A 14809-nucleotide genomic window follows, 5' to 3' on the forward strand; every position below is an offset into this window, starting at 1 on the left:
TCTAACAAGTTGGGGAGAGTTTGTGAGAATTTGAGAATTAGGGTTTTGAGAGAGATTTGATGATTTAGATGATGAAAACTTGTTGAATTGATGTAGAAATTATGTACAGACCTTAGATAATCCATATGATGATTATTGGAAGTAGTTTTGAGGTTAGCACCATGAGATTAGGTGAAACTTGAAGAAAATCTGCATTCTGCCCGAATTTTGATATTAAAACTGGTATTGATCAGTGCGGAATTGGTCTTAGGTGTAAACACGAAAGTTGTAGGTATGGATGTTAGCTTTCTAATGTCGTTGGTCTTACGTCAAAACGATTTATAGAACTTGAGTTATGGTCAAATTACTTCACGTAGGTCACAGTGAATTTTTATGGACTTTCAGCACAACTTTTCCGAATTTAAAATGAAAACTGGTATTGATCAGTACAGAATTGGTCTTAGGCATAAACATGAAAGTTTTATATAATTTTCTTAGCTTTCTAGTGGCTTTGGTTTGACGTGAAAATGATGTTTGGTCTTTGAGTTATGATGAAAATACTACAGGGAGGTCTTAGCAAAATTGTACGGTGACAACATTCTCTGTTTCATGTTTTTGCCTTTTGTTCATATATTTCTGTTTTGAATTGATCTTTTTTGTAAACATGAAAGTTGTTGATATTTGTGATATCTTTTCAGTAGCTTTGGTTTGACATGAAAATATGTTGTGGATAATTTATTATGTTTTTACAAAGATACATAGTCAATTATTGTTGATGTTTAAATACGATGTTATATGATGTTCTCTATGATTGATGAATTATTGTATGATTGTTTATGATTGATGAATATGATGTTATATGATGTTGTTGATTATTGATGAATAATGATATTATCATGCGAAGATGTTGTTGTCGTCAATGAAGTCGAAGTTGTTTAAGTTGAAAGTTGTCATGAAGCCGAAGTTGTTAAGTTGTAAGTTGTTACGAAGTTGGAGTTGTTAAGTTGTAGAGTCCATTGCATACTCATATAAGTTGGTTGGGGGCTTGATGCCCTGGAATGCTTACTCATTCACACGATGGGTGAGGGCTTGATACCCTGGAGCTTTTGCTCACTATGTTGGGGGCTTGATGCCCCGAAGAGCCTATTTACGCTCATATAAGTTGGTTGGGAGCTTGATGCTCTGTATTGGTACCAAATGCATTTGCATATCAAGAGGTTTTTAAGATGATTTAAGATGTGAAGTTGTCGAGGTGTCAAGTTGTTAAGTTATTAAGATGTTAAGATGATTTGAGATGTTAAGAGTTGCATAGTCGAGTTAAGTCACATTGTCGAGTTAAGTGAGGTTTGATTATGAAGTTTGATTGTGATTCGATGATTATGATTTAATGATGATGAATTTGATTATGAAGTTGTTTTCGATAATGCTATGTTTTGATAATGATACTTATGTGAATTACATGATGATGCTTATGATTATATTTGATGTTAGATGTTGATGCTTATGATTATTACTGATGTCAGATGTTATGTGATTTATGATAAGATTTTATGTGATTTATGATAAGGTGTTTGTGACTATTATTTGATGACATGTGATGATGTTTTATGATTAATAATTGAGGTTATTTGATGAAGTATATGACTAATGTAGGAAGAATAATGACACTAGTTAAGGAAGTTTAAGTTGTTAGATATGATTAATGAATTATAAGATGTTTAAGTTGTTGAATGTACTTTATATGATTTATATGGTTAATATTATTGTTTGAGAAATCTCACCCCTCTTGTTGGAAATGTTGCTCTTCGTATGGGTAACTTACAGGTAATCAAGATTAGAGGCGTCGTAAGTGGACTCCTCACATGTGTGTCTAGGTGCTCTGACACGTAACGGGATGGGACTTGACTTTACTTCTATTCCTTACGTATTGTTTATGAACTTTTATGAATAAATATTGAACTAAGACTTATGAGATTTTCTGATGAGGCCTGCGTGCCAAAGACTTTTTATGTTGAATGAACTAATTCCGCTGCAAAGTTTTTAATTACTCATGTTCAATGATTTTGAAGAATAAATTGTTATTTAGCATTCCGTTTAAAGTTGAATTACTCTGATTTTTAATTATGAAATTTTTACGTTGGGAAAACGGAGTGTTACACAAACATTGTCTATGTGCCAAGGACTTGGTCATGTACAATGAATCAAGTTTATTCCACATAGACACAACAGTAGTCTCCCTTGCTACCTCTCTCAACACCTTATCCCCAAGACACAGAATGATAGCACTGACCGCTTTATCATTCATCTCCGTCTTCTCAACAAGTGTCAGATGCGCAGGCATCTGTGCTTCTCCCTTTAATGCTTCAACACACTTTTGTTGAATTAGAATTGCCCTCATCTTTACCTTCCACAACCCGAAGTCATTACTACCGGTAAACTTTTCAATATCCCACTTCGAACCCATGATACCTGGTTATTGATTTGACCTTTACCCCATGGTGGGCGCCAATTGTTGTGGATTCGTTGTGAAAACCACACCAATAAAAACTTGATGTGTGGAGCAAATTAACACCAAGCAATCAAATGAAGCGGATGACAAAATAATTCAAACAAAAATAAACAGCAAGAGATAAAGGAAGAAGAAGAAGAACACAAGAATCTCTTTACCCAGTTCGGTCTAATGATGACCTACTCTGGGGGAGAGAGCAGCTCTCCGTTCCACTATAATGATATCAGTTTCTTTACAAAGAGATATTAAAGGTTACAAGAATTAGTCTTCAAACCTAACTCTACCCTCAGTCCCAGCCTCTTCCCGTGACCAAGAGATTCAATCCTAATAGTGATTTGTTCAAGGTGAATCAAAACAATCCCAACCCTAGTGTTGTTGCCAAGAGAAATTTACTATAAACCCTAGTTTGTATATTGGCTTCTAAACCTTGTTTTCTACACCTATAATCATCTGATACAAGGTTTATATTTATAGTGGAAAGCATCCTTCAAAAAACTGAACAGAACCGGCCCATGAAAAATACGTTTCTGAAAAAAATCTGTCACGTAAAATCGGGCCTCGATTTTCCAAATCGGGCGCCGATTTTTCCAGTGCCAAAGCCTCCAAAAACAAGCACAAAATCGGGCCCCGATTTACCAAATCGGGTGCCGATTTCAACAGTACCAGGATGCAAATTTTTGAGTCATTTTCCAACAGATATAATTGGAAGAAAAGTATCCCACCAAACTTATTAAATTATATTTTCCTTGCATATGTGTTTCATGACATCTTGATCATCTAGATGTTTACTTTCCAATATGTATTTTTGTTTAGGAAAATGTTGCTTGGACTTCCGGCTCTATTTTACACCTAGAGAGAGATAGAGATAAAAGAGATATAAGAGAGGAAAATGATGGAGGTAGACAGAGAGAATGAGGGACCTAAATTTTTGTAATATGGATTCTCCGCAATCAATCAAAACACACATTCAGACAGTCAAATTGATAGAGGTTATCAAATATTCATTGGACGGTTCAAGAAAAAGCATATTTGATTTTTTATTTTATAATTCAAACTATTAACGTTTAATTTGAATTGTCTTATCTTGATTAGACGGTCTCTATTTACCATTGCATGACTACAAGTTTCAATTGACCGCATGGAAATTCGATTCACCACTGTTTTAATTTCCTGTTTTACCGTTGATAGTATGCTGTCGAACAAATTTTCCCATAGGAAAAAACATTTGAAAAATCTTATATAAAGAGGGAGTGTCAAAAGTCACTCCCTAAAACATAATAACATATGGTATGAATAAGCCCATAAAAATGGGCTAAGCATTCCAAGTTGAATTCAGGCCCAAAATACTAGTTGACTTTTTTACTTCTAGAAATAAAACGTTTACAATCTAAAAGAAAATATCATTTATAATTAACCATGTTAATATTTTATTCAAAAATGCAGTAACATATATTGCGGGACCTTCCTAAAAAAAAATAGAGTGAGCAGGAATATCCATCAAAATCTTTTTTTTTAGAGGCGAGAGGCGTCAAAAACTTGTACGCTATTTGCATTACACAAACCATAATTTTTTTCTCCAATCTCCATCTCCTTCATTTTTGATGAAATGTGTCCTTCTTTATTCTAGACTAGATATGCTTCTACAATGATATATAATTAGCTATGTTTTCAACAATCTCCAACACTTTCTATGGCTTTGTTTTCATAATGTTCTCCCTATTAATGTCCATCGGCATCATTGCAACATGGTAGCTTCTCCAAGCTGCACCCGTTGCTCTTCACCCATGGAGGATATTCTTTACTGTTTACGTGATTGCCCGCACTCTAAAGAGCTTTGGCTCCGCTTAAATATGGGGCGTTATAATAATTTTTTCTCTGAATTTGATGTCAAGGTTTGGCTTCGTGAGATGACAAAGGATACTTCCTCTATTTTGTTTGTTACAGACAGGAGTATGGTATGTTTGGTGTTAGAGAAACAATACTATTTTTTAGGATCAACATTGGTGTATTCAAGATGTGGTGCGAAGGACATTTTTGTTACATGATGAATGCATTTCTTACTATCCCAATCTTAGTTTGGAACCACACTCATCACGGCTCTTAACTCATTGGATCCCCCTCCGGAAGGTACACACAAACTCAATATTGATGGTAGCTTTCTAGAAGATTTTGGTTGTTTAGGTGCTGGTGGTGTTGTTCGCAACCACGATGGAGATTGGATAACTAGTTTTTCTCACTATGAAGTTGGAGGTGATGCGTTATTAGCTGAGTTACGTGTTATCCAGATAGGTTTTGATTTTTGCAGTCAAAAAAGTTATGTCAACATTATTTGTTAGAGTGACTGTTTGGAAGCAGTTGACCTGATTATTGCTGGTCGTGATCATACTTTGCACTCATATGCTAGCTACTAACATCCTTCATATTAAAGATGTTTTACATGAAAATGGAAATACAACATTGGTGCATGTTCTTAGGGAACAAAATATATGTGCAGATTCTATGGCTAAGGAAGGATCACATGCAAAGTGCTCTGCTCACTGGAACTGCCCTCCGCCTAACATGGAATCTCTCATCCTGAGAGATAAGCTTGGAATTTAATTTCGTTTCTCCCTCTCTTTTTCTTTTTGCCTCGTTACATTGTAACACTACAAAAAAAAATAGAATTAGCAAGTCATTATAAAACAAAGGGTTAATTATGTTTTTGGTCCCTACAAAATTGCGACCTTGTAAGTTTAGTCCTTACTTAATTTTAATAGCATTTTTAATCCCTACAAAAAAAAATTTACTTATAATTTTAGTCCCTGCTAAAATAAATTTTGTTTAATTATCCTTAAACTCTTAAATTTTTTAACGATTCTTTTTATACAAGTTTAGAACACTATGAAAGGTTCATTTACTAAAATCTATAATTTTTTAACATGAAATAAATTAAATATGAATTTTTTAAAACGACAAAAGTTTAAGATATAAGTAACAAAAATATGGACGTAGAAATCAAATTTTTGCGATATTTTTTTCGGAGGACCTTTTAATAACGTTCTTAACACGCCTGTAAAAAATTGTTGAAAAACTTGAGAGTTTAAGCATAAATTAAACAAATTTGGATTGAGTAAGGACTAATATTGAGTGCAGAATTTTTTTGTAGGGATTAAAAATGCTATTAAAATTAAGTAAGGACTAAACTTACAAGGTCGCAATTTTGTAGGGACCAAAAACATAATTAACCCTAAAACAAAATATGAAAATATTAGTATGCTTTCTTTTAGAGGGGTTTTTTTTGGATCCGAAGTGCTATTAGAGACATGATGCTACGTTCTAGCTAGGATGAAATTACTTCCTGATCAAAAAAACTAAATCGAAATTTATCAATTAATCAAGTTAACTAGATTTCTTCTTACTTATACAGAAAGATTCAAGCTTTCTTATTTTTACGATTGATTCAGTCATTGAAAATACTCTATTGGCTCTGCTGGTTGTGACGGCCTATCAACCTCGTCGGTATTGGTGTTACTAGTTTCTATCATTCAATTGTAACTGGCAAGGAAGCTACTCATTGTATCGAGAAGATGAGTCTTTTTTTGTTTAAGATTTGTTGGCCACTCGAATATTTATATCAATCGTTAGATTTCCTTCTCTATAATTTTCATGTTTCATCCTCTCTTAATCAAGTCACCACAATTCTTTGTCATCGTCGGTAGCCATCACTAGCCGCCACCACCAGCTTGAAGGTTGCAGATGACCAATCAATTGTGACGGGAGCTAAATTCAACTGCCACCATAGTCGGTTGTCTAGTTGATTTTAGAGAACACCATGGTCACATTTTTTTTTTTATGGACGAATCACTGTTGGAGTTCAAACCATATTGGGACCATTCAAACCTGGGATGAGCTGGAAGAATCTAAGGTTTGAGTTGTCTGTGCTATAACAAGGTTAATGGCCATATTTTTTACTGGAACATAAACCATACTCACTTATCCACTAGACTAGATTTTTGGGTTATATCGATTTGAATAATGACACTTTTAGAGTTGAGGATATTGCTACTAGAGATGAGCTTTTTTTATAGAAAAAAGTTTAGATGACTTAGACTTCAGGGACTCATTAGGGTCAGAACAGATCTCAATGCTGAAAAACGTTTATAGAGGTAGTTACAAATCGTTCACTAAAGAGGTCTTGAAAGTTAAATTCACAAGCGGATAGCTCAATCACTTATCGACCAAGCTAGCCTTCATTGCCCTAGAAATGGACTTATTTCTTGTTATATCTAAAAATCACAAAGGTATAATCCGATAAAAAGAGAAAAATGTATTTCTCTCAAGTTATGGGTCGTCTTAAATTTGTCTAGAGCATCCACAATGGAGACACTCATTTTTTGGTACTTAAATGGGTCACATGTGTACACATCACTTATTTATAATTTTTTAATAGTAGTACCTAATAAGAACGCAATCCCTCCAACCTAGCTTCTGACAAAAATTTCTTAAATGAGACCCACTAATCAACTATCAATAACTTTATATCATAACATTTCAATTTTTTAATATTAAAAGAGTGAGGGTTCCACTTAAAAGTTGGTGTCTTAAATCAGACCGCAGATCTTATAATACCTTCAAAATGATTCTCCCCAATGGGGGTACCTAATAGGTACCTGATAGAGGATTGGCAAGTGCACCAAATACTATCGAAGTAGTAAAAATATCGATCCCACGAGGACTGTTTTTAACTTCAATAATTCAATTGCGTTATAGAAATAGGATGTATAAAATTTATTTTATTTTGCCACTAGGCAGTAGATTTGATTTGATTTTAATTAAATCAAGAAACAGAAAATAAAGATTTGTTAAGAAAATATGAGAGAAAGATGAGATCAGATCCGTCGAATCCTCTAAGTTCCCCTAATTGGTCTACTGCACCTATTTGTTATGAATCCTCTTCTAATTTACGATGATTAACAAAATAGCCCTAATCAATCCCTTGAGTTAGGACCCTCTTCTTAAACTACAGCCCCTAATTCCTTAGGTGGTTTAATAATTCTTGAAGGTTTTACCGAACGTTAATCTATTATCACTAACAAACGATTATCTATTCCTAGACTAACCCTGTTTATTAGAACAATTCAATTAGGTCTAAGTCGAAAGCCATGGTCAGTGGTCATTCGTTCTTACGAAATCAAGTTATATGTGATCAAGATATAAAAAGCGTTAAGAACAATTGAATTGAATAAACTAGAATTGAATTCATAAACAAAATAGAGTTTCACACCAACATGTGTCAATTAGGGTTACAAAGATTCATCTCGGATCTAATCTCTAAGAGATTTAGCTACTCATAATCGAGTTTACAAATAGCATAATCAATGAAATAATTAAAACATACATGAATTGGTAAAAGGTTGAAGAAATCGCCCTTCTAGCCGTCTCCGATGTCTCAAAATCGCACTTTGCTCCCCAAAATCGTCACACCTTTTCTTCTGGCTGAGTGCAGTATTTATAGAGATTTTGGGCCTGACCTAATCAAAATCGCGCCGCGCAGTTGTAAGTGGCGCGCCGCGATTTCCCTCAAACAGGGACATATGCAAATGTGTCTCAAAAATCGCGGCAAGGCTGTATTTTGGCGTGGCGCGATTTGGTCTGGCAGAACTTCAGTTTTTCATCTTTTTGCACCCTGGAATAGTGAAAATTGCATGAGAACTCTAATAAAATGTCACAATAAGTCCTAAAAATTACGTAATGACAGCATGTCATCAGTACCGGTCTTAAATGGTTAAGACCCTCCCATTGAAGATGGTTTAGTGCAATACTACAATTTTTGTTTTTGTTTTTGTTTTTGTTTTTCATTCTCTTTTTTCTTTCTTTTTCTCTTATGTTTTAATTGATACTTTTTTCTTTTTGTTGCTTAAAAAAAATCAAATCATTAAAATTATTTTTTTAGCACATCTTTCAAATTACTTATATTCATTTAAATTGAAATTATAATGTGAGCAGTTGTATTCATTTGAAGAATGTACCAACCCAGCCGTGCATATTAGTTTTTTTTGAAAAAGTCCATATTAGTTTTTTTTTTTTTTCAATAAAAAGTCCATATTAGTATATTACTCATTCTTTGGCACGACTAGAGATAGTCAGAGTTGAAATAAACAAACAAATAATTAAAAAATAAATTTGGGATCTAGAACAAGACAAGAGTGTAAGACGACAGCTAAATTGTGGTAATAAAATATAAAATATTTGGTAAGGAAACAGCTATACAACAGCAAACCATTTGTTAAGTAATATAAGAAGAACAACCAGGCAATGCATTGAGAAACTGAGATAGCAATCCATCTAAGGCAAGTTTGTCTTTTTATCAGATTGGCTAAAGTGCAACTTTGGCCCCTTATCTTTCAAAAAGTTGCGATTTTGGCCCCCTAACTTTGAAAACTACAATTTTGGCCCCCTAACTTTGAAAACTGCTGAGAAGGCGACACGTGTCCAAAAAAAGGGGCCATTTTGAAAAGATAAGGGGCCATAATCGCAACATTTTGAAAAGATAAGGGGTCAATAGACATATTTCCCTTAAGTTAGGGGGTTAAAAGAGCATATTTCCCTAAACATGGGGGACCAAAATTGTAGTTTTCATAGTTAGGGGGCCAAAATCGCAACTTTTTGAAAAATAGGGGGCCAAAGTTGCACTTTAGCCTATCAGATTAGGTTAGGTTCACAATAAAACATGTCAACAGGTGCTTTGTTTTGGATTTTTCCTTTTCTGGTTTACATACAAGGTACTTAAAAATTAATTGTATAATATCTAACACAAATTAGTATTTATTAATTTACTCATAATCTCTTCAACATCTGTTGTTAACCCATTCAGAATAAGGGTTATCATAATACCATTAATTACTTAATTCGTTAATTTATATTGCAACACATCCTTAAAAATGTGCATATGACAATGCTCTTTAAATTTATATGGATAGAAAGATTTTCATCGATGACTATCTAAATATTCGTTAATAAAAGTTAACTAAGTTGATAACGAGTTGACTCGTCAGTAAGATTGTAGGTTCAACTCTCGTTGTCAGTGTGATGATCTTATTGATGAAATATATGTGATCATCTATGTTAGTGTTTGCTGAGTTTTGGAGTCTATTCTGATCCTCGTGAACCTCTAGAACTCAATTTACCTAAACTTTATATTAGAAAGAAAAAAAAAACATCTAAAGTTTTCTTTCATGTTAGCCAAAATTAGAAGGAAATTACCATGATGAAAAGCCAACACATTATCCTTTGTAGGTGGAGTCACTCTGACTCTTCTCTCATTAACATTCTCGTGTATGTCCTTCTACACTTCATATAGTTGTTGCTGCTTGTAAAGAAGCTAAGTAGAGTTGTAGAAACTTCATTTGAGAATACAATAACAGAAAAATGGAAGATTTTCAAGCCTTTTCTCATTCATCTTCTTCAAGAAGTTATGTTTATAAATTATACTTCAATTAAGTGTATGGAAAATATGTATCACTCACATTTATCTTGAAGTAAACCGTTTTGATGAATTTCAAGCCAACAAGGGCCACCCCTCTTCCTTTCTTTGAAGGAGATGCTTCTAATATTGATTGTCATTTCATTTTACTTTTGTTAGAAGGTACTCCCCCGGTCACTATTATAAGTAAAAGTTGACTTTTTAGGTTCATTCAATAAATGATGTATGTGACCTATATATAGACCACATACATCATTTATTGAATGAACCTAAAAAGTGAATTTTTACTTATAATAGTGATCGGAGGGAGTATTTCTATTTTTATATCTTTAACAAGTGTCTAACATAACCCTATATATTTTTATAATATAATATGAAATTCAAATGGTCTTACCTCAAATTTTGTATATAATAAAACTATACTCGCTACTTTAGTAATAAAAACATAGATTTAGTCTTCGTGAGCTTAGCTCACTTGATAAGGGATAATGCATATTATATGCAAGGGTCGGGGTTCGAACCCGAACAACCCGCATATTCACCTTTAAGGTAAATTTCTCCAGCCGTTAGACTATTTGAAAAAAAAAAAAACATAGATTTATTATAAGCACATATACCATTTATATAAAATATAAAATATTAATTAACAATATGAAAAAAAAAACATAGATTTATTATAAGCACATATACCATTTATATAAAATATAAAATATTAATTAACAATAACTTGAAAGAAATTCTCTTGTTAAGTAAACTTGAAAGAAATTAAGTAAAGAAATAAACTTTAAGTAAAAGCAAACATTTTAGTTTTTTCCATTAAAAGAAAGAAAGAAAAAAACATGTTTGGTTTGAAAGCAAAAAAGTAGCTGAGGTTCTCTTGTTTGGTCATTTGTCTCGCTCGTGTCTCATTAATTACAACTACAAATCCTATTCTCCGCATTCTACTTTCGATTTCAGTTTCATGTTTTTTTCATCAAATTTAAATCAAATCTTCAATTAATTTCTCCAAAAAAATTTGATCTTTCTTTCTGTTTCCGTCTGGGTTTCCTCCAAAATCGAATCTTTCTCATCTGGGTCCATTGATATGTCGTTTTTCTTCAAAAGGGTTTGTTGTTGCTACTAGTTCATATGGTGATGGCTTTGTCACAAACATGAGTGGTTCACATTTGAATAAAAGCATTTCCTTCAACAGAAGATCTCATTCTCAACCTCTTGGTAGTCCCAAACCAATTATCAACCGCTTTGGATGTGTTTCTTTGAGGTTTCAAGTTCTTGTTATCATTGCTTCTGTTTTTTCCTTCTTTATAGCAATTGGTGGTGGTTACATCTATGTTCTTCCTAGTATCACACATGCTTTTTTTAATGGACAAGGTTTCTTTTCTGATCATAACAATAACAATAACAATAATTCGTTGTTGAGAAAATGTGATGTTTTTGATGGAACATGGGTTCAAGTATCTGGTTATCCTTTGTATAATGCAACTGAGTGTCCTTTTGTTGAACAAGGATTTGATTGTTTAGGAAATGGAAGAAGTGATTTGGATTTTCTTTCATGGAGGTGGAAACCTAAGAGTTGTGAAATTCCAACTTTTGATGTTGGTGCTGTTTTGGAAATGTTAAGGAGTAAAAGGGTTGTTTTTGTTGGTGATTCAATGAGTAGAACTCAATGGGAGTCTTTGATTTGTATGTTGATGACTGGTGTGGAGGATAAGACGAGTGTTTATGAAGTGAATCAGAATCAGATTACAAAGAGGATTAGGTTTTTAGGAGTTAGGTTTAGTGATTTCAATTTTACAATTGAATTTTTTCGATCTGTTTTCTTGGTACAGCAGCGTCCGGCTCATGAACATGCACCAAGGAGGGTTAAATCAACACTTTTGTTAGACAAGTTAGATGATATAAGTCATCAATGGATTGATTCAGATATTCTTATATTCAATACTGGTCACTGGTGGGTGCCATCTAAGCTTTTCCACACGTAAGGTTCCATTCTTTTCAATATTTCAACTGTAAGCCAGTAGCGTTTGGTTTGCGGCTATGTGATTGTGGCCCCAATCGTGAGGACATGGTCTTTGATTTGATGTATATGTGACCACAACTCAATTGTGTTTGAGTTGCATCAGCCATATTTGTTGTTGTTAATTTTAATGTTATTCATTGCCATACTCTTCAGTCTTCATATTTCTTGCTAATTTGTTTATCAGTAGGTTTAAGGGGGGAAAACTTTTCATCGAGTTTTCGTAACTGTTGACTTAGTAGTTCACAACATCCATTGTTCTCGTATTAGGTTCTCCGTCATGATTTTGAAGTTCGTGATTATTATTTAAGAGAAAGACTATAAGGGTAGTTTTAGAGTTAATATAACAGGTGATGCGTGAGCTCCCAAAACATTTGACCGAAAGGCTGTTTTTTTATGTTAAACTAAGTATTTCTCAAGAGATTGCTGTCGTGATTCTTTCCTTGCCACTGTTTGAAAATCAAGATGATAGACACTTAAATTTTGGTCTTCTGATTTATGCTCGCTTGGATCTTTTTGTTTGTTAATGAGGCCTATCAGGACCCTCCTAGAAAGGGTGGACATAGTGATGTTTTGTTTTTCATTCTGACTCTAACTTGAGAAACCAACTCTGCCACTGTTTTGAGCAAGTATAATCACCCTTAACAAATCTGTGTTTTCATATTCTGGAATCTATTTTTGTTTTTGGATTATTGTGTCAAATGATCCTCTTCTTGCATTCAACAGGGGTTGTTATTTCCAGGTTGGAAGATCTCTGAAGCTTGGGATGTCAATTCCTGCCGCCTATAAAATAGCACTCAAAACTTGGACTTCATGGATTGAGAGAAAGATTGATAAAAATAGAACACGCGTCTTTTTTAGGACTTTTGAGCCATCTCACTGGAGGTATTCCCACATTATGGATAACATGATGCTTTATTTACATGTGCTTAGCTTTCATTATATAATATTTTAAAATGATACTTCAAAATTCAAACTATCCTTACACGTAGCAAGCATGCATTCCTTAGTTTTGGGAATCCATATCGTGCACGGGATTCTCTTAACTTTTTTTTTGTCTTCACCCTCCGGTTCCCAGGGCAAGGGGGGTCTGGTAATCCGGAGTTCGGTTAGGAGGTAAGTAAAGTCTTGCCAATAATTGTTCAAGTCAGGATTCAAATTCAGGTTCTCCTGATCGTTTTGACCTTGACTAAAGTTCATTAACCACTTGGTTGGATTCTATAAGCGCTTTGAAACCTTGCTTGCTGGTTACGCCTTCTTTATAACAATATTTTCTTGTAACATAACATATGCTTATTTCATTGTTCAACAATTATTCATCTAGCTTTTATGTTTGCTGCAGTGATGATACCCGTAGGACTTGCAATGTAACCCAGTTCCCCACTTTTGAGACTAATGCAACGGAACAAAACTCGTTTTCAGACACAGTGTTGGAAGTTGTAAAGAATGTTAATTTTCCTATAAACGTTCTCCATGTTACATCTATGTCGGCTCCTCGCAGTGATGCACATGTTGGTAACTGGAATGATAATCCATTGAGTCAGGATTGCAGCCATTGGTGTCTACCTGGAGTGCCTGATATGTGGAATGAAATTATCCTGTCCCAACTTTTTACTGAATATGAAATCCCTTTTTCAGAAAATGAACCTACACAGTAAGTTCAGCTTCTTTCAAAATATCCAACTATTAAAAGACTGAGAACTCTGCCAAAAAAGAGAGATAAAGAGTACTTTTCTTTTACTTTCAGATGCATCATTTTAAAAAAAAATGAACTACATCTAACACATTTTCTATTTCTGGATGCAGATTAGATGACTAACATTCTTGGTAATTATGATGCTACTTCAAAAAATTCAGATTAATCATAAGTATGGATCAGATTTCATACTGGTGTTAACACCATAAATCTGGAGCCATCTCGTACTGCAACTACTGCTGACCACGTCCATCTACAACAGTTTCCTGCAACACTCAAAACTGCACCAAATTTTGTGAATGTGCCTCATATATAAATTGAAATTGTACCTAATTGTCTACGACATAAAGATGAAACAGAGAGTAGTTTTTTAATTGATTTTCCCATTTTTTTGTATTCTTAAAAAGGTAATGTTTGGGAAGTTACAATTTTGTCTGTATGTCATGACTTATTGTTCATCCATAACAAAGAGAAATAGATGAATAGTTAGAAGAAATCAGAATCATTCAATTTCAATTAGCCTGACTTGATTACATTGTATATTGCTTTGTTTTAATGAACTCGTGATTAAATTTCTGCTTCATTGCATTCATCTCTGTATTAAGAACCGTAGACAGGGTAGATACCAATACACAAAGACTGTTGAAATAATGCAAGTTTAATGGGTAGTTATTTTGCATGTTGTCTTGAAAAACACCTGATAAGGAGACCTTGGTTATACCTCACCATCAGGATTGTGTGACCATTTATGTCCTGGAAACTGTAAGACAGCGGTGTTACACATGTTGCAGAATTCCAGCATAGAAGAGGATGAGCACACATTGCAATTTCCAGAAGTTAACAAAATCATTATTAGCTGATGAAATTGACATTTTGTTGCTTAAATTACTTGAAACATAATCAACCATCATAAGCGGTTTTTTAAGGCTAAAGTGAGAACAGCCATATTATAATCCTTCATAAATCAAAACGATCATAAGCTGTTTTTTTTTTTTTAAACAGCAAATGTTAAAAATATTGTTAGCTTTCTATTCCAGAATGCGAACCGAATCTCGACCTTCTTATCACTCCACTGCATAGCTCTCCCACCTCAATCACCAAATCATCCTTATATCCTCTACCATTCAAGGGATCTTAGCATGATTT

At 33.8% G+C, this 14809-nt stretch overlaps 1 protein-coding gene across 1 annotated transcript; it reads left to right on the forward strand.

Moving 5' to 3' along the window:
* Positions 1-10830: 10830 nt before the first annotated feature.
* Positions 10831-14246, forward strand: LOC146933885 (protein trichome berefringence-like 7). The gene is made up of 4 exons (XM_085705676.1): positions 10831-11928; positions 12694-12852; positions 13310-13621; positions 13774-14246. Exons 1-4 carry the CDS (start codon positions 11102-11104, stop codon positions 13784-13786), a joined length of 1311 nt encoding a protein of 436 aa, XP_085561802.1. The 5' UTR covers positions 10831-11101; the 3' UTR covers positions 13787-14246.
* Positions 14247-14809: the final 563 nt, after the last annotated feature.

Source organism: Medicago sativa, chromosome 4 (genome assembly GCF_051527215.1).
Source record: "Medicago sativa cultivar Bolivia chromosome 4, Bolivia_mono, whole genome shotgun sequence".
Taxonomy (NCBI): Eukaryota; Viridiplantae; Streptophyta; class Magnoliopsida; order Fabales; family Fabaceae; genus Medicago; species Medicago sativa.

What these genes read in the sequence shown, in the direction of transcription:
- LOC146933885 (XM_085705676.1), top strand. Translation starts at nt 11,102, where the DNA reads ATGAGTGGTTCACATTTGAATAAAAGCATTTCCTTCAACAGAAGATCT. An exon ending in CCATCTAAGCTTTTCCACAC is followed by an intron (nt 11,929 to 12,693) that starts GTAAGGTTCCAT and finishes TGCATTCAACAG; the next exon opens with GGGTTGTTATTTCCAGGTTG. An exon ending in TTTGAGCCATCTCACTGGAG is followed by an intron (nt 12,853 to 13,309) that starts GTATTCCCACAT and finishes TGTTTGCTGCAG; the next exon opens with TGATGATACCCGTAGGACTT.